General features: G+C 31.7%; 1 protein-coding gene across 3 annotated transcripts; it reads left to right on the top strand.

The window, feature by feature from the left end:
• The first annotated feature begins 364 nt into the window (after positions 1 to 364).
• LOC125076838 (glycerol-3-phosphate dehydrogenase, mitochondrial) lies at positions 365 to 19,877 on the top strand. Of its 3 annotated transcripts, none has more exons than XM_047688543.1 (16): positions 365 to 685; positions 7,724 to 7,813; positions 10,374 to 10,542; positions 10,902 to 11,124; positions 11,629 to 11,792; positions 12,069 to 12,202; positions 12,694 to 12,851; positions 13,076 to 13,269; positions 13,741 to 13,935; positions 14,701 to 14,822; positions 15,005 to 15,141; positions 15,309 to 15,462; positions 16,091 to 16,279; positions 17,028 to 17,126; positions 18,112 to 18,260; positions 19,280 to 19,877. In XM_047688543.1, the coding sequence occupies exons 2-15, from the start codon at positions 7,727 to 7,729 to the stop codon at positions 18,244 to 18,246; spliced, it is 2,160 nt and encodes a 719-aa protein (XP_047544499.1). In that variant the 5' UTR covers positions 365 to 685; positions 7,724 to 7,726; the 3' UTR covers positions 18,247 to 18,260; positions 19,280 to 19,877. The 3 variants fall into 3 exon arrangements, with proteins under 3 accessions (XP_047544499.1, XP_047544498.1, XP_047544497.1); XM_047688542.1 differs by lacking the exon at positions 17,028 to 17,126 and adding an exon at positions 16,609 to 16,707 and having other exon boundaries at positions 18,112 to 18,272; XM_047688541.1 differs by having other exon boundaries at positions 366 to 685; positions 18,112 to 18,272.
• The last annotated feature ends 1,562 nt before the right edge of the window (positions 19,878 to 21,439 follow it).

Raw genomic sequence — 21,439 nt, 5'->3', positions numbered from 1 at the left:
GTATTCTGTACCCAACTGAAATATATTTTATTTATGGATAATTGTGTTGCAAAAAAAAGATGTAACATAATTATATTACTTTGCATTTGTATTTATAGTTTTGTCCCAACATTTAATTTCAGAGTTAGAAATCAATTCATAAGTTCGCATCGTAGCAAACTAAAATTGCTCTACATTAATAAATAATCTCTACGTTCTGGTTTTGTAATTATATATAATACATATATGTATAGCCAATTTCAAACGACGTTACATCATTTATACTTGTTATGTCGCGGTTACATAGTGAAGTTAGTAACACAACTATCACTTCACACGGCTTAAAAATCGAACAATTCTTACCATAGATAATGCACAATATACTTAGTCACAGTCAGTCCGTACTCCGTGGGTGGGTCGGATAAGGTAGGGCATTGTAATGCCTTACCAAACGATTTCGTACGATAGCCATAGTTAGTTTATATATAATAATATATTTATTAAAAGTGTAGGTTCTTTATTATAATTTAATTTAAATGTGAAGTGAAATAGGACATCCACGTGTGAACAATATTAAATATTCATTAAATATAAATACAACAAAGCTAAAATTCGAATCGTCGGTGCCCTTGTATACTATAATTAGTTTTTATTTTATGTAATATTTAAATGTTTACTTAGACCAACTGAGAAATTAACTTAAAAGGTAAGATCTTAACATAAAAATGATAATTTTGTAACAAACACATGTGTTGTAATCCCGATGATAGATTTGTAATATGTATATATTTTTTTGTATAATTAAGGTATTAATTATTTCATAAAATAAGTTATAAACAAGAATCAAATTAAATTATTAGCACTGTGCGAAATTAAAGATAAAAAATACATTTTATAGAGTCACTGTAATGAAGTAGAAGCTTGTCATTTAAATATATGTAACGTATAAATTAAATATATATATTATATTTATATCATGCAGTTTCCAAATAAGTTTATTAGCATCTTTTAAGCTTTAAAAAATTAGCATTGTCTTATGACATCATTACGAGTTCATGCCAAGGTCATTGTTACGGTAGAGTCGGTCAGATGTAACTTCGAATCAATTTAAAGCTTAAGTTATTATTCTTTTCTCAAAATCTACGTTAATTTTAACTTACCTACAAATATAATACATTCATTTTTATTCAATTTGTATTTTTTTGTAGTTGTAATTTTATAGAATCTGTCTTTGGATGATTTAAAATAGCCCTATTATTATTAGCTTTTCGTATTTTTATTAAATTTTACCATTAAATTTATTGTAGGTGATATTCACTTGTCAGTTGTCACCTGGCGTACTCAGGCTGCTTGTAATAACTACAGCTGTAATACCACCAGCTCGTTCTATTTCGGTTTTGGCTCGACAAGGCATGCCTATGCCTAGTTATTCAGAATAGATTTACTACATTATTTCTTTTATCACATTAGTACTACGTATTGTGTATAACAAAAAGTTTGTATGAAAAAATTACAAAAGGCCACTCTAAAATATATTTCGTCGAAATTTAAACATGTCAAAGACCCTTTTCGCTACACATACATTTACTAACGAAACGAAGTGTATTTTAATATGTGATCCTGTGTTCTTACATTATTCAAATTAGTTTTGAAAATTACCTAAGAATATTTTTAATATCATTACATTATTACATTACAAGTAACATATCTGTGCTTTTCTAAAAAAAAAAATATTTTTTAACTATTCGTATTTAAGATGGTTCAAGGTATATGAATAAATAAATGCTGTAAAGGTATTGTGTAAGCATCACTTTACCTTACTCTTGAAGATATTGAAAACTGATTATGACTAACGTTGATACCTATATTGATACGTGTATCCTTTAAATGTTATTATTATAGTCAATGTCGTGTAAAACCTCTAAAATTTCACGATCGTGGTCTGCGGTGAGTTTCGAGTTTGCTTATACAGAATAGCTCTATTTCGCTCTGTTCATATCACGCGTTACCTCCATCCTTGTTACATTCATTTACATAAGGTTGTCTACCTCTCCGTTTTGCATACGTCCTTTATGGATATTAAGTAAAAGGCAGTAATTATAGAACATTGCACGCGTAAAAAAAAAGTCCTTGACATCAAACAGAGTTCATTGTACCGAGTTTTTCGGGTGTTGAGTGCACTTGCGTTGTTTGTACGTTACAAGACGCAAATATAATTGGAACGCAATTCTATAGCTCTGCCAAAGAACACGCATTTGTATTGCTTTACATTCCTGACATAACCGATGTGTTAACGACATTGTGACAAACAATACTAATTACTAACTACAAAGTTACAAGTCTCTAGCCCTTGGATTTACATTGATCGGTCTGTAAAATAGAGTATGACGCTGTAGAGCAGTTTATTTATAATATGTCACGTAGTGTAATACTACACGCTAAATTTTGCTTGTCTACTATTATTGAAGTGTGAAGGATGATGAGACGATTAGTCATCTACGTAAAAGTTTTATTCGAAGTCGATTTTGGTACTATATATGTTTTCCCATAGTATTTATAATACTATGGGAAAATATATATAGTACTAATTAGTTAATGTTTAAGGGATTTATTATATAGACTGATTGATAGATTATCAATTTATTTGATTGCTATAGATATATTATGTAAACTTGAAAGTTGGAGATTTTTGTTGCGTAATTGGAATGAAGCGTATGTAGAGTATACTGTATTGACTCTTCAATATCATTTGAGCGATAGAGTCGTTCAAAATGTCATTCGTTTTAGCACGCAAATATAAATGTGCAGTTATATTATAATGTTCTGTTCGATATTGCCCACTGTTCGCTTAGGAGCCGGTGAATCTTAATTGATGATAACAGGTTCAAGCCTGGACAGTTACCACGGAATTCACGCGTTTTATTTACATTTGTAATTAATTTCTTGTGTCGTATGAAAATCTTTCTCACATTTAATATTGAACTAGACTGGTGGATTAATCTCGAAATTTTCTTTTTAAATCCATAGTGTCAGTATACCTAAGCCCAAAAGTGGGACTGTCTGGAGACGGTTCTTTTCACTTCTGGGCTTTTTACTTTTTTTTAGAGTAGATAAACGTGTCACTTTGAAAAGGCACTTTTTATAATCCCTTGTCGCTACAGTGTTACTGTACTGAAGACACACACACATATGTACATATTTTCATATAAACGTTAAAATTTTCCATCAATAATATTAAATTTAGGTATTTTTTTATTTTACTTCATGACGTATTAGAAAATAGAAAATTGTATAACAGTAATTATGGCATGGCATGTGAAATGATAAAATTGATAACGTTTGTCCTCAGCTTATCGCTCATTCGTCGTGTAGGAAGTGATCATCTATTTCATTAAGAGCCGTGCGTCGCGCTATCTGCTGATAAGTGTGTGCAAACTAATCAGTCACCGAATTTCATAATCATGGCCTGTAGACGAGTCTACTACTAAAATACGTGTAATATTGGCTCCTGTAATTCTCATGTCTGGCGAATATTACTTAAATGTTATGAAAATAATTAGTACTCTACGATAGTACCTTTTAACATAGATGATTACGTAAAATCAACTGACGTTTGAATAGATAAAGATTTATTTGTTATGTTTCCGCTTGTTACACTTAATTACGTCAGTCGAGTTTCGGAGATGGCTCAGTGGTTAGAGCACGCGAATGCTGATGATTCCGGGTTCAAATAATAAAAGAAATGTTTAAGTAGTCTTTTTAACTATTATGAGCATAAATATCTAAATCCAATAGGTAAAATACAATTTGAATTTAAAAGGTATGCATTATTGATGTACTACACATTATATAATATGTATATATACATATTATTATGTTCTTTGCTACTTTATATTAGGCCAGATTTCGTATTAAAATTAATTTTATTAGCAGTGTTTCTTGAGTTGCCTATATTAATAAGCAAAGCCTTTATAAAAAAGAAAAAATATATATTTAAAAGATCATTTATGGAATTAAGATTTAATGTCGATAATCAAGTGATTATGCAATGTTCAGTATTAGTAATGTTATAATGTAATAGACCCCTGTAATATAAATGTTTATTGTTTCTGCATTTATCGCCTCTGCATGAGACATGGTGCTGATCGTGATAGAAACGTGATAATGACGAATACAATTTACTGTGGTAGTCAGGACATAAAACGTTATGTTATTAAAAACTTAGTATAATAATTCGAAGAGGCATACTACTTGGTAAAAATTCAACACTTCATCTGTACTTGTGTGACCGCTGAGAAAACTTACCACAATAAATCCATCGCTGGTTACCATACCACTTTCTATTAGATGAGCCTCTTGGCTGTTTGTCCCTATACCTTAAAAAAAACATATGAATATCTGAAAAGGCACAACTTGACCCTAAGATCATTCCAATAGTAAATTTAACAAACAAAAAAAAAACATTTTGTTATACGCTTTTGACAAAACTTACTTACTCATTCCTTATTAAATCTAGATGTCGGCTATTTCTTATAAATAAATTTAAAATAAGTGGAATTGTTAGATACGTCTTTTGTGCCCGTAGTTACACTGGTTCACTCACCCTTCGAAAAGGAATTTAACAAAACTAAATCTTGCTGTTTGGTGGTAGAGTATCGTTTTGTCACTAAGTGATTGAATTATTTATCCTTGAAGTGAGTGATTTATTTATCCTTAAATTAACGATTTTTATTATGTATATAAACGATAAAACACAGTTGCATTTAAAACAGGGTCAGATCTACTATAAGGCTTTTTGGGCTTCAGCCCAGGGCCCCATGGATTCAAGGGGGCCCCCAGCTAAGTCAAATCAAAGTCAAACATAGACGATAATGCGAAACAATCCATAACTTTATTAAATTAAACAGATCCTATGGTTTGCAGCCCTGCGAGTCCTGCAATGAATCAAAATCATTTAATTAATTTAATTAAAGTCTACGTTCAGATATGTCTTAGGTGGGCCCTTTAGTAATGTTAGCCCAGAGCGCCATAAACTTACGGTCCGGCCCTGATTTAAAAAAAGTAATATCTCTACAATAAAAATAATAATAATTTTAATTTAAAAAATAAAACCTTCTTACATTATAAGAGCAGAAAGTTTTTCTTTAACCCAGAATTACCAAAACCTTGGCCATTAAGGCTACCCTGTTCAATCGATTTCGAAAGGGAAGCGTTGAGCGACTTACGTAAATACGTTAATCGATTCTTGTATATTTTTATCATTAATCTATTAATGTTTCATGTCACATGTCAACTGTTCATTACAAATCACTCTTGAATTCCTCAAGGAGTTTTAATTATTTTTATAGCAAAAAATGTTCACAAAACAAGCTATGAAATATTGTAAATTATTCTTAATTTAAAACTAGTTTTAAATTGGAATCTCCTTTTCGCTCTTAAAATTAAAGGATTAAAAAATTATCACCAAATAGCAACCTTGTCATACTTATTATACATATATGGACTTTATTAATTGTCTATGAAAACGGTATAGGAATTATACGATAGATAAATTTATCTCTCTGGGAAACAAACCAACTTGGAATATAATTATCGTATATTATAAGTATACTGCTGTAAGATTGTTCTTATCGAATTTATGTCTGATTCGAGCAACTTTTTATTAGTTGTATTCGACAGGCAATACAAGCTAATAATATTTAAAAAGTGCGAGTCGGACTCGCGCACTAAGTGTTCCGTACCATGGACTAGGAAAACAACAAAAAAAAGCGTTTTTTGTTTGGGAGCCCCCCGTAAATACTTACTTATTTTATTTTGTTTTTAGTATTTGTTGTTATAACGGCAACAGAAATACATAACTTGTTAAAAAATTAACTGTCTAGCTATCGCGGTTCTTGAGATACAGCCTGGTGACAAAGAGACGGACTTACAGACAGCGAAGTCTTAGTAATAGGGTCCCGTTTTTAACTTTTGATTACGGAACTTTAAAAAGTGATTGGCCGGATATTAGCCGGAAATTCGATCGGTACGAAGTTACCCCATTGCCAGCCTGCCCTAATGCACCCTACAATAACTCTCTAGTCTCTAGGCACATGAGGTATTTAATACTATTTCTTATTCCATTAAAGCACAAGTCTAAATTGTTTTGTAATAATTTATACGTACATATATAAATTGTTTTTAAATGTATAATTGTATTTTACATAACGTTTTTCTATAGAAAACGGTTTTTCTATACAGTTAATGTAAGAATAATTAGTATTCACTAGTAGTAATATATGCTTAGAGTTTAGTTATAAATACAATAAGTTTTAAGATATTGAGGTATCTAAATTGTTATACCTTAAAATTTTCTGTTTTATTATTTTAATCATTTATTGATATTCCAATACTATTCTATAAAAACTAGCGACATAAAATATACCTAATTTTATCGCGGAACTCGCATCGTGGTATAAAACTAATCCGAACAAAATGTTAACATAGAGACACAGTTAAGTAAGCATAATTAATAATTATATAAGTAATAATTAGATCGATAATCTTGATGAGGTTATCTATACATTGAACCATCGTGTTTACTAATTCACTATGAAAATGCGAAAACTTGAACCAAGTGACTTGAAACTAGGCAAGTATCTCCACTCGGCTCTAGTGTACTCTAACAGCTCTCCGGAAAACATTTAGCGGGGATTTACCCGTCACTGGGTCAAGAACTACCGGTTCATATTGAAACCGTCTTTATGTCTAGAGGTACTTTATAAAACAAAATATTTCTGTGCAAGTGATATTTAAATCGTAAGTATGAAAAAATTGTCGAGTGAAAGAGAAACTTTTTTGTTTCTAGAACCATAATGTAGAGAAAAAGTTGCAAACTTTACTATAAACTGGAGCATCTAAATATCCCCATTGAGTTGAAAACTTATGTGGTGGTTTTATTATTATAGTTAATTTGATCAATTAAATTTTCTAAAGTATTATGGTATACATTATTAAGTTAATATTTTTTAAATTATTCTCAATTTCGTTCTTTCGTTTAACTTAGAGAAACACTGCTCTAATAAATATTTCAATATAGAATATCATTCCATTTACATTAATGAATAGTAGTAAGAACAATACGCCTTACGTTTTTAAATCTAAAGAGAACAATGATTAATTCACACGCCAATAAAGTATTTGTCACACTTTTAAACTTTATGTTCTAGTATTTAGTCTTCTAAAAGGTGGGGAATTTATAAAAGTACTGTCTATGAATGTGTGTCTACATTTTGTTTTTAATTTCTTATTAAAAAATTTCACCCCTACTTTTGTATCTAGATATTATGAGTACATAATTGTCATTACATAATAATATAAGCGATGAATATAAGAGAGCGCCTGCAACTCGGTAAACTTGACAAAAGTAAACGTAAACGGTAACGTTACGTAACGTTAAAGTTTGACCTTGATTAATATACATATCATCACGTCCAAAGAACTTAGCATCCATTGTGCACCAACTTAAGGAACTTCTAGCCTAATACTAGATTCAGGTTTGATTCAGACACCATAAGCTCTAACTAAGTTTTTGTTTCTACTTAAAAAAAAGAACAGTTAAAATTGCAACGTTAATAACTGACAAAAAAAGTACCCTATAGACACAAACATACTTAACGTACGTTGAATATAACGAACATACGTTAAGTATGTTTGTGACACACAAAAAAAAATATCATTATTTTCACGTTACTTTAATTTTCAGACAATGTCTCGAAGAAAATTGTTAATTGGTACTGCAGGAGTCGCCGGCGCGGTGATAACAGGCTGGGCGCTCTCCGCTGACGACAAACCGGTACGTATCATATTACGTTTCATTGCGGAAATCAGAGCATCCTGTAATAGTTATATATGCGAACATAACAATTACGCAGTTTGTTTCAAATCAACATATTTACGTGTTACAATGAGATGCTATTGAGGAAAATGTTCTGTTTTGCATAGGCAAAGATACAATATAAAAACATTTTATTTTACCTATTTAAATTAGGTACCGTTCACAGATCATCTCAACTATTAAACCGTTGGAAGATTAAACTTTATTTAATTTTTTATCTCTAAAAATGCTTGGTTAAAATCATTTTTGTTAAATAGTGTACAGACGTTCCTCAACATTTTATAAAAAAATATTTGGAGTTTAGAACAACTTGCAATAGTCACTTCACATAAATCCATTAAGCCAGTGGCGGCACAAGTACCTTCTTAAATGGTAGTAATTATAAATTCAACTTTTGTTCAAGCTATTTACTAAATGTAAATCTTATATTTTATATAATTTCCTTTTTTCTTTATGTTTTGTTTTGATATTACCTACTCTTACTATTTTTTCTTTTAAAATATTGAAATAATGTCATGCCTTAGAGTATTTCACGCTTTTCGCTAAGTCGTTTACGGTTAAACCTGCCAGTGCAGTCACGTATCGTTTATAAAACCGCTAGTGACTTACTTTAAGACTTGCCAGAAACAAGGAAGAGCGTTTATGATAAGGAATTACGCCATATATAATAGTAGTTTTACACAGAAATCTTTATCATACGCTCTTGAATTTGTAACAAGTGTACATACTTACACTATTTACAAATAATATGTTATAATTATATCTTGCATTTATTTATCTACATCTAATCTACATCACCTTTTAAATTACTATTATCTTTCAAATCGGTGTGACTATAAAGAAATATTAAACATATTTTTTTTTTAATTCAACGTGGATCATAAACAATATTTCATCAGCCATTTATGACATTAAATGCTGTTTAGCTTCTCCTGACCGACTCCGGAATCGGATTATGTTATGCACATATTTGTGTCCAAACAATGTCTCTATTTTCTGATGCTCATAATCCGATGGGATCGCAATCAGACACGACCTGATTGCGTTCAGTCGAAGGACCAAGCCGCTTTGCTGGTTTTGCGGGCGAGGGGTGTAAACATTGCCAACATACAAACACCGATCAGCTAAACTGAGAAATTATGGCCAAAAAAAAAATATTTTTCCCTTGGGATTTGAACATGGAACAAGGACTTCGAGATTTGATTGCTTATAAAATTAAACTTGTCACTAATTCTTTTTTCAAATTAAAATCATATTTTATAGGTACTATAATAATAGTCTAGTCATTACAGACAAAACAATTAAGCTTCCAACGATTTTTAAAGCATAAAATTGGTGACCTGTACTGTTAAGATCTTAAATATAAATGAAAATAAAAAATGCACCGATCCCTTAACCACTAAAAAACGTTTTCATGTTCAAAGGCAAAAAGTATCGTTTCTTTAAAATTTTTCTCGTAAGCAGTAAAATTTTCGTAACTTTAAAAAATGTGTTCTTTTTCGTAAGAGCTTATTCCTGAGCTTATTACTATTTGAAAGATCGACGATGTAGGGGACGCAAGCTGCGCAGAAAAAAAAAAAAACAAAATGTTTTCAAAGTGGTCGAGCAAATATGACACCAAATTTGAAAGCACATAAAAAATTTCGCCTTCTATGTTCTCTGCCACCAAAGACTATAAAATATATTTATATTATTATAAATAACCATGATTGTTTAATCTTGTCTATGAATAATATGCATAATTGTGACTATTGCTGGGTTTTGTTTTAATGTTTATAAACAGGCGTTTTTTGTTTATTTTTTAAAGTTTTAGCAACTCTGATTTTTTTTTTATTTTCAGCTCTATGCGAATTATTACTAATTGAAATGTCTATTTTGACCGGACTATAGGTAATAATAACACGGCCTCTTTATTTTAACAAGATCTTCACCTCTGCCAAGAATAATCTGGCAATTGGCTCGCTAAAGAACAATGGAAATCGTACATTCAAATGCATTTCGATCCGATTACTATCTCGTTTTTTATAACCATATTACGCTTTTGTGTTATTTAGGTTAGATAAGCTTAACTAAAGATATATATTTAATAAAATGTATTAATTTGGTTTAAAGGTAATCGTAATTCAAGTTAATCATAAATAAATTGTAGGTATGTGATTTCCAAAACAAAGCATCTGTCGGTTATTGTTTACGACCGTGTGCTTGGCGAAGATATGTACAATGTACATGCATGTCTGTGCGACGTTACGATTTCGATATCCAAGTACCTATGTTAATAAGACTATAGTCATACCAAAAACGCATGTCAGTATTTTAGCTGAACATTGAAGAAATTGCGCACCATATTTTGGCTGCAAATTTAAAGCTAAAATATTATGACTACATTTAGTTAAAGACTAAATTAAAACAATTGTACCTATCTATTATTAAATTTAAAACAATTGTATACTCTTTAATCAAGTTACAAGTTGATTTTCAATTAGATGTATTATAAATCTATCCATATAATGTATTCCAGCACTGGTACAATGCAGGAACAGTTGCCGCAAAGACAGAACGCAAGAAGCGACCTCTGCCGTCTCGAACGGAACAGGTGAACAATCTCCAAGCAGGCCACACTTATGACATCCTTATTATCGGTGGTGGCGCCACCGGTGCGGGATGTGCTCTCGACGCTACAACGAGGGGTAACTTACTCTTAATTTTTATTTACAATTATTCTGAAAAATTGTTTTTTAGTACGATTAATTAATTGACGGGTACACCACTAAGGTCCTGGGTTCGATACCCGTCTAGTAGATGTAGAAAAAGTTCATTAGTTTTCTGTGTTGTCTTGGGTCTGGGTGAACCGTCAATACTTCTGATTTTTCATAATAAAAGTGCTTTAGCTACTTACATTGTCCAATATTAATTAATTAATTAATTAATAATATTCAAATAATGAAAATCTTAGCGCACTTAAAGATCATTTTCAAAAGATTCTAGATTAAAATATTATTTATAATAATAAAATGGTTAGTACTATAAATTGTAATTATATTTTCAGGGCTTCGCACAGCACTTGTCGAAGCTGACGACTTCGCCAGCGGCACTTCTAGCAGGAGTACAAAGCTGATACACGGCGGCGTGAGATATTTGCAGAAAGCTATCTTGCAGCTCGACTACGACCAGTACAAGATGGTAAAGGAGGCATTGCACGAACGCGCTAACATGCTAGAGGTGGCTCCACACTTGACAAGACCTTTACCGATCTTGCTGCCAGTATATAAGTGGGTATTAGAATATATTAATTTAATTTGAACAAATGAATACCAATAATAGAATCGACCGTATGTTTCGTATATATTTTTTTCCCGCATACATTTGTATTTACATGCGTTACAATGCTTCCTTATTTTTTTTGTAAATTATTCGACTTGCGACTAAATTATTGTCCTTGCTCAAATGCATATAATGGTCATGACAATTGGTTGCACGGCTTAGGAGCTGATATACTTATATGCTACCTACTTTCGAATTACAATAACAACCGGTTCGAGGTGTTAAACCTATGGGTTCATGTTTGCTTCATACCATGTTTGATTAAATTCGGTATATTGGTATCACCGCGAAAGCTTAACAGACAAGAGTTTCTTTCACATTTATAATTTTAGAATAAATCGTATAAATTAGTTTATCAATAAAATTTAAAAATATTATAGAGAACATAGTATTTAATTTCAAATAAAACTTTTTATTTAAGTAGCATTAACCTGTACATTTTTTTATTCCAGGTGGTGGCAGGTACCCTATTATTGGTTCGGTATCAAAATGTACGATTTGGTGGCCGGCGACAGAAATCTAAAGAGCTCATACTATTTATCTAAGAAGAATACTCTAGAACTATTCCCTATGTTGAAATCTGACAATCTGTGCGGCGGTATCGTGTATTACGATGGTTTGTAATTTTTTTGTATTCATTTCCAATAAATAAAATCCAAAAACACATTTTTTTGCTAAATTAGTTTGTCTCATAATAAGTACGTAATTATTTATGTAGGATTACCCACTAGTAACACTTCTATCAATATTTAATAATACCGATATTATTATGTGCTCGAGTCCAAATCCATTGACTTAGCAGTAATTGCGTAAATCCAAAAAAATACATGATAGAAGTTTTACATAGTGATAGATAATACTTGAAGGACGGACCGTGACGTTGTTTTTCCAGGCCAGCAGGACGACGCGCGCATGAATCTCGCCATCGCGCTGACGGCGGCGCGGCACGGCGCCACCATCGCCAACCACGTCAGCGTCACCAAACTGCACAAGACCAACGGCAAGCTCAGCGGCGCCAGGCTGCGGGTCAGTCTACTGGACGTCACGATGATATCGTTGACGTCAACTTACATAGCGATATGCAACATCCCAACAAGCTATCAAGTTTTTCTTGCAAAAACGACCGACTAAAAAAATTCAAAATTATACTTAAAAATTGTGATTCTGTTACTTTACATGAATTTTATTATGTTCACTTCATCTATTGGAAAAAGATAAATATGATTCTTTGTAAGCTTGTACGTCGTACTTCAACCCCCCTTAATGTTATTTTAATTTTTACGTACTCCTTTAAAACTGACCCATATACGGTGTATTATTATCACTAATAAGTTATTATTTTGCTTAACTATTAATTACTCATCATTGCTACAGAGTCCACCGCCATAGAGCATACTCTCTAACAAACGCATCTGCTGTCCTGTCAAGATAATAAAAAAAAGAGATTAAGACATAGACAATTTTATTACATTTACTCATTAAATTATATTCCTAACATTTAGATGATTGAATTTCAGGATGAACTGACGGGCAAAGAATGGGATATAAAAGCGAAATGCATCATCAACGCAACTGGTCCGTTCACTGATTCCATCAGAAAGATGGATGATCAGAACGTCAAATCTATCTGCTGTCCTTCCTCTGGTGTCCACATTGTCCTCCCCGGATATTACAGGTTTGTTGAAATATTTTAAGGCAGCCGTTAAAAAATATATACAATCTATATAGGCTTAATTTTTTTAATCTCATTTTGATATGCGTCGCATATATTGAGCCCAAAATGAGATTTATTCAATGTTTATTTGTTGTTTATTTTTAATATGCATATTTTCGTTATTACATTTAATTGTGAAAAAAATAAGTTTAGACTAGAATACAATGTATTTGTTTTTGTCACAGTCCAGAACACATGGGTCTGCTCGATCCCGCTACGTCTGACGGTCGTGTTATCTTCTTCCTTCCATGGTTGAAGGGAACTATAGCTGGTACCACGGATATGCCGTGTCAGGTCACCCACAACCCTAAGCCCACGGAGGACGAAATTCTCTTTATTCTCACTGAAGTCAAAAACTACCTCAATCCAGATGTTGAGGGTGAGTTATCAAACGAAAAATATATTAGGTTAGATAAGCAAGAAAACAACGTAAGGATTAACACGTTACACAGTACAAATCTTACTTATGTCTGTATTCAAAGACCTCCCACTCGAATGACCATTTTTCGTATATACGGTACTTGTTTATTTGTAACTTAAGAGACAACTTGATTTAATAATTATATAAGAATAAAAATATTATATCGACATTATTATATTTACTTTGTTATAATTATCCAGGGTTGGGACCTGGACTTAGCCTTAATTATACCATTTACAAAAAGCCATCATTCAACGTAAAACCTTGTCAAAAGTGATGTGAGTGGTACATGTTATTCTTAACATTAAAAATCAATTTAGATCAAAGAAGCTCTTTTTATTTGAGTTGAAACTGATGTTGAAGTCGACTTAGAACTAGAGCAGCCCGATAACAGTCCGCCGTTAGTTATGTAACCGAGCCGTTCCGCAGTGCGGCGCGGCGACGTGCTGTCGGCGTGGTCGGGCATCCGGCCGCTGGTGTCGGACCCCAACAAGCCCGATACGCAATCGCTGGCCAGGAACCACATCGTGCACGTGTCGCCCGCCGGCCTCGTCACCATCGCCGGCGGCAAGTGGACCACCTACCGCGCCATGGCCTCCGAGACCATCGACGCCGCTATTGAAAGTTAGTCATTAATTAATTCAATTAAACCAGTGATAGCTTTAATATGAGCCGAGATGGCCAAGTGGTTAAAACATGTGCATCTTAACCGATGATTGCGGGTTCAAATCCAGGCAAGCACCACTAAATATTCTTGTGCTTAATGTGTTTTTGTAATTCATCTCATGCCCGGCGGTGAAGGAAAGCATCGTGAGGAAACCTGCATGTGCCTAATTTCATCAAAATTCTGCCACATGGTGTATACTGGCATTGGAGCGTCGTGGTGGAATATGCTCCAAACCTTCTCCTCAAAAGAAAAGGAGGCCTTAGCCCAGCAGTGGGAAATTCACTGTGATACTGTTGTAGCTTTAATTTGGCAATGTACATTCTACCAACATGATCTGGTAAGAAAGCTAGTTACTATTAATGGGGATTCTATATAATTGGATTAATTATTAACAGTTGCATTCTGTATATTCTGCATAAAATTAATCAATACTAATTTCCCGCTTGCTTTTTTATTGCATTAAATTAATTGACAAATTCATATGATATAACAGAATACCATTTATTACAAAATAATAAAATAAAATATAGAACTTTTTCGCTAGTTTAATAAAGTAAATGGAGTTGCAAAGGAGAAAAATAGTTTTTGGTGCCAATTTTCCAATATGGTAGCTCTAATTACAAAATAAGTTAAAATCTATCAAATTAATTAATATTAAAATTGGTTCTCTGTATAAATTATTCTAACAACATCTTCTAATCTTTGTGTAATTATCGTTTCAGGCTCAAACCTCAAGCCACTCTACAAGGAATGTCAAACTGATGGTTTTCTGATAGAGGGCGCTCACGGATGGACTCCTACCATGTACATCAGATTGGTGCAGGACTTCGGTCTTGAGATGGAAGTATGTTTTATTTTGTTTTTCCTACTTAATTTAATATTTATGTTTAATTATAAATACTTGTTTTCTATTTAGAATTAAATCAAGTTTTTTTTGCAAACACCATACTTACTATCACAGCGAATACTACATCGAATTATCTATAAAATATTCTAGTTTGACGTGACATTTTAATATGACCCCAGGTCGCGCAACATTTGGCTAAGTCATATGGAGATCGTGCATTTGCAGTAGCAAAAATGGCCAGTATGACTGGAAAGAGATGGCCCATTATTGGCAAGAAAGTGCATCCTGAGTTTCCTTACATTGACGCTGAGATAAGGTAATATGCCTTCAAATGTAAGAGATTTTCATTTCAAGCAATGAAATAAAAAAATATTCCTAAATAAATAATATATATTAACACTGACAAGTTAGCTTAATAAATTTATCTTTTCGTCGTCATAAATATCGATGACGTAACCGTTGTGGATGTGTGCGTGTGCACAGATACGGCGTGCGCGAGTACGCATGCACGGCGGTGGACATGGTGGCGCGCCGCCTGCGCCTCGCCTTCCTCAACGTGCAGGCCGCGGCCGAGGCGCTGCCCGTCGTCATTGAGATCATGGCCGAGGAGCTCAAGTGGTCCGAGGCCGAGAAACAGGTGAACGACACACTCACAGCCGCAGTACTTAATGCTCGCCCAGTGGTGGTTACTTACACGACGTAGAAACGATATTTATTAACGTCTGTATTGTCTTGTCTGCAGACTGGTGATTACATTGTTTTATATTGTATATCGAATTCCAAGGAAAATTTTAAATATCTATTATACTTTTCTTTGCATTATCTATCCCTGTGAGCTGTGGATTAGTGAACCATTGTCATAGTCTCTAAGTCAGGTAGTAGTTTTTGCAAAACAAAAAAACTTGTCTTGGATTTAGTTTATGGTTCTGCCTCCAAAAGTATCTATATTGAATATTGATCAACATATAAATTAAGTAATTATTTTTGTTTACGTACGTAAATATATTATACATTATAATATTGATACCTGTGTTTATCTAATTCTTAATATTTACCTAAAAATAATGTATTCTTTATTGATCATTAACGATTAAAAAGCAGAGCTAGCATGAAACCCAGTTGTTACACTCTTTCTCAAATAGAACACATAATCGACTTCAGTTTAACGATACACTGCATGAACTTGTCCCCGTAACACCTGCAAAATATTTCATGATAAGGAAAATAAAATATAAAAAAATTAATATAATGCTGTTATATTTCAGAAACAAACAAAAATGGCTGCTGATTTCCTCGCCAATGAAATGGGACAGATGGTGAACCGAGCCAGCCGAGACAAGATCCCGATCAACCTGAACAAAGATGAGATTCAGACATACATAAAGCGCTTCCAAATCATAGACAAGGATAGGAAAGGATTCGTGTCTATTAACGACATTAGGAGAAGTCTTAAGGTAATGTTTTGGAACAAAGAAAAAACTAAAGTTATAATTAAATTTGTGATGAAAAAAAACAAATATTGTCAATGTCATTGAATTTAGAACTTCCTTAGAACCAAATTAAAAAAAAATGTATACTATATTATTTTATGTATACATTTACAAATTGACTTTTTGAAAGCATAATAAATCCTTATATGTTGCTGGTCTTCCAACAGTATCTAATGCTGGTTGATAAAAAACATAACAATAAGGTACACTTTTTTTACAATTAGGTAGCTGTTGTGCTATCGAGAGAACTTTAAAGCATTTTTTTACTATTTTGCAAACCAATAATGTTATAGAGTATGGGTGTGAAGCCATCGGACGCTGAAATAAGTGCAATTCTATCAGAAATAGACGTCACTTATAATGGGCAACTGGAAATACAGGACTACCTTCAGGTAGAAATATAGGAAAAGTTCTCATTGGGAAAGTTTATGTCGCACTACTGTCTGTCTTTGTGAATTGTTGGGAATCATACTCATTCACCATGCTTAGATGTTAATACTGGGTATACATATAAGGTAATAATTGTACACAAATCTGGTTTAAAGTTTTCATACAAGATTATCGCACAGGTCTCATCAGCTGGTTCAATTTAATTTTATGGAACATTGCTGCCAATAATAGTTTTTATGTTAAAAACTAGAGGTGAAATTTTCCATAATTTATTTTGTACATGTGGGTGCTTCAATGTTGAATGTCTGAGCTTATTCCACAGAACTACGGCGAAGAAGTAACCGGGGAACAGTTGCACGAAATATTGAAAGAAATCGACACTAATATGAACGGACAAGTCGAACTCGACGAATATCTGCAGGTTCATATTAAACGCGCGTTTTTGCATGACCATATCAATCTTACTTCTTCGTTACTGCACGATGTATCTATTATAATTTATAATCAACACTAATTATAACACAAAATTAAAAACAAACAAAAAGAATGAACAAGTTATTTATTTGTTGTAACATACAATCACAATATATTACAACTAATAAAGTAACATTAACGTCATTATTAATAAATCAATTCTAATTAAAAGATCATAATGTAGTAGACAGAAAGACTGATTTTTAATATTGAATCTTAATAGCGTTTAGATTCAAATAATTTATAATAATCAATTACTTACCAAATGAATGAAAGGTCTGAATTAAATAATTTACTAATATTGAAAATATAATTATGACTAATCAAGTTGTGAGTGAACTAAATCAAGTATATACTTGCGCCTCAAAGTGTCAGTCGATAGCAGTCAAATAGTAATAGCTAATAGAGCGCTAATTCATTTTCATCCAAGAACTGCTAACAGATAATGTAATTATGTGCCTTTTACACACACATCGATATGTTACTTGATTGATGATCATTGTTTTTTTCTATAAGACAAATCTTACCATATCTAGGAATTGCCATACACTAAACTTTTTGTGAAATGTTAATCGATAGCTTTCTTGTTTGTTCAGTGTATTACAAATACCTGGCTTTTTAAAAATGCATGTTTTTATTTAAGTTGTAACAAACTAAAACAATAATTATTTTATTGCAATATAATTATATTAATAGATATGAGGTAATGTAGCACTTTTATATCATAGATATTTTATTTTTCTTTAATTGCTATAATTGTAATGATTTTGCCAATAAGTTACTTATATTTTTTAAAAATATTTTCTTTATATTTTTCATCGTATCTTACTTAGTTGTATCTAAATTTTTTTCGTAATTTTTTAGTAATTTATAGTAGAACATTAAAACTGTAAATCGCTAGGAACAAATTTTAAAACGAATATAATACACAGATGATGTCGGCTATCAAGTCCGGTCACGTGACGTATTCTCGGTTCGCTCGTATGGCCGAGCTGGAAGAGGAACACCACGAACGAGAGGCTCTCAAGAAGAAGATCACCGTCGAGAGGAGTGGCGGTGGCTTGTAGACATCCCCAAGTTGGTATGGCTATTGGTATGTCTTATGAGTATCAGCATGGCCACTGTCCTATATTATATATTACGTATTATATATGTATACATATTACATTATATATACTTTTTTTAATGTTAGGGATTCACTGAAAAAAATTGCTAACAGTCTTAGATAAGTACCAATAAAAATTGGTATACGTACACTAAAAAAAGTATAAACTAACTTTTATTTAACCACGTAACTATAATACCACCACATATAACTCTGGTTAATCTGGTTTAATAAAACTTTACAATTCAGTACAAAAATTCTCATTGTGCTCGCTCATAGTATATTATTGTCCCAGATTTCTTTTTAAACCATTCATTTGTTTCATTCTCTTGAAAAAGGGACATTCTCCTGAAAAAAGGGAAAGGGATTTTAGGTAGAGATTAATTAAAACGCCTATAGTTAAACGTAGAGAAGCACGCCTTCATGAGTAATTTGAACTATTGTAAAAAGTCAATTTTTGAAATAATCCTAAAAAAAAATTCTAACTGTCTTTGCCACAACGCATATTATTTGTCTCAAGTGTTACTATTTGTCAAGTAAAAATAAGTAGGTATATACTGATTGTATTAAACCCAATAATAACGAACACAGACGTCTTTAGTATTTACTATTAACTATTAGTTGCAGAAACGCTGGGAAAATAAATGTATTTGGCAGAAGTTTGATCTCAGGTCTCGTGTTACAAGGCAATGCACTTTTTTCACGAAAATTGAGATATCTCTATACTTTAAAATGTATAAAATCAGTCAAATAGATTATAACACTGAATGATACGCATACGCAACATACTCATGTCTCATGTATTTTACTTATGTGCGACAAGGATGCAGATAAAATAATATTTGAAATATGTCAAAATGCTAAACGATGTCACGAATGTGAATACTATTATTATTGTGCAAAATACCTTATTCCCCTATTTCTAGCCATGTATTTAACGCTACAGTTTGATTTTTATTGTAATGCCACTTCTAAATCATTTATTTTTGTTTCAGATAAGTATATCGAATACAATAAGCATCGCAACAATGTAGTTCATAAGTGTAACCAGTTATGTCACTTAAGTATTATTCGTCAACTTATCACAAAATTACATTTAATTTATTAACTACTGCTATCATACGTCCATTATTTATTTCAAATTATAAATAAATTATGTAATTCCATCTTCGGGTTGGATTTTTAATATTGAGATTAAAATGTAAATAAAATCATTTTTTAATTAGACCATAAATTGTTAACTTTCGACATTAATAATATTTATTTCTACATACATAAATACATTCTCGAAAACATCAACTGGTCGAAAGTGTAATGCCTCCTATGAAATTGATCTAATAATACTGGTCCACTGAAATACCACCATTGATAATAATTTCATTTAAAATATTAATTATATTTAAATTAGTCATTACAAATTGTGATTTATCTACCGAAAAAATATTTTGTTAAGGTATTGTTCAATTTTGTAAAAAAATTATTTATAGAATATTAACGCATAGCGTATTTATTTTAGTTTAAACTTACTTTTTGATCTACTTATATATTCACACATGTAATTTTGTTGTGCAATAAATCAGTTTGTATCCCAAATGCTTTTTAATTTACTAATATCATGTTCACCTAATGACAAAAGCTGGAACATCTACTTAAATATATTATGCAATCGATACAGAATCCAGGATCTATCGAAGAACCATAATTAGTATCTTGGCCCTTTTGAATGTGTTTCAGCATTTCTAAGAATAACAAATATAAATTACAAGTAATCTCATACTTAGACCTCCGATCTCGTTATTTGACCACCTCACATTTAAAATGGTCAAACGAATATAAAGAAAACCTGTGTTTTTTTTTAATTTCTTATAGTTAATAAAATATCAACATTCATGCGAAGTGATTAAATAATTTGAATTAATACATGCACAGTTTTGGTGTAATTACTATATTAAAAAACTATGATCTTCAATGATGGTATATTATGTAAAACAAGAGTCACTAATTTACGATATTTATCATAATGAAAAACACTGACTGAATACAATTTGTAATAAGCTTAAAATAAGCGAGCAATCAAGAGATCCAGGTTTCACAAAATTATGCTCAAAAATTTATTGAAACAAAAGATTACTTTACGTCATCTTTGTGTTGAAAAAAAAGTACAGTTTCTAAACGACGAATAAAAGACAACTAAACAAAAGAATGAATGGAATAAGTGACATTTCTAGCGAAATTATTTTATTATGTTGGTAAAATCAATAACAATTAATTTTGAATGTTGTTTACTTTTCGTATTGTTACTTATAAAATCGAAAACAATATATTATATTTAAATTGTTGTTCACTTTTGATTGACATTATAAATGAACATTAAAATTCAGTTTCATTTTCATTTAATCAAAATAATTAAGTACAAAGTAAATAATTTGTGATCATGTACAATTAGTGACATTTACAACGGAAGTTCGTAATTGAAGTACTTAATTAGCATATTTAATTGATTTATTGATTATATGAGTGAAGTCATTTGAAATAAGTAGTGAGGGAACATAGGTCTCGTATTTTCGAAATATATGATACAAACTTATATTCGTAAAAGTTACTTAAAAGTTGTAATGTAACTTACGTGGTTCGGACGTAGGGCGGTGGTTACGCCCCCGCGGCCTGCTATCGCGGGCGGGCGGTGGGTGGGCGCATCTTTACCGCGTGTTTATGAATTTTTCAAACATAATACTGGAGGTTAAAGTTGTTAAATGCGCGGTGGGTAATATTTTCACTGGTAAGTATATTTCAGTTACAAGTTTACTTAAGTCAGTTAATCAATATATTTTTAAAGAGAGATTAGATAAGTAATTTTGGTCAATATATACCGAGTTCATCTTGAAGTGATAGGATATGTACTGATATTAAAAAATAAATAAATATTGGACAACATCAAATACATTACTCTGATCCCAATGTAAGTAGCTAAAGTACTTGTCTTATATTAATTTATAAGAATAAAAATATATCGGTACTAATGTAACAAATGTAATGTAAAAGCTTTAAGTATCTATATTAACTAACAATTTTATATCTTCACGTAATTACGAAGACTACGACAAAATCAAATAAATTTTACCAAATATTTAATAATAACTTAACTAAATATACCA

Source organism: Vanessa atalanta, chromosome 3 (genome assembly GCF_905147765.1).
Source record: "Vanessa atalanta chromosome 3, ilVanAtal1.2, whole genome shotgun sequence".
In the NCBI taxonomy this organism is placed as follows: domain Eukaryota; kingdom Metazoa; phylum Arthropoda; class Insecta; order Lepidoptera; family Nymphalidae; genus Vanessa; species Vanessa atalanta.
The sequence above is the reverse complement of the archived record's forward strand: the minus strand, read 5'-3'. Positions and strand labels throughout refer to the sequence as shown.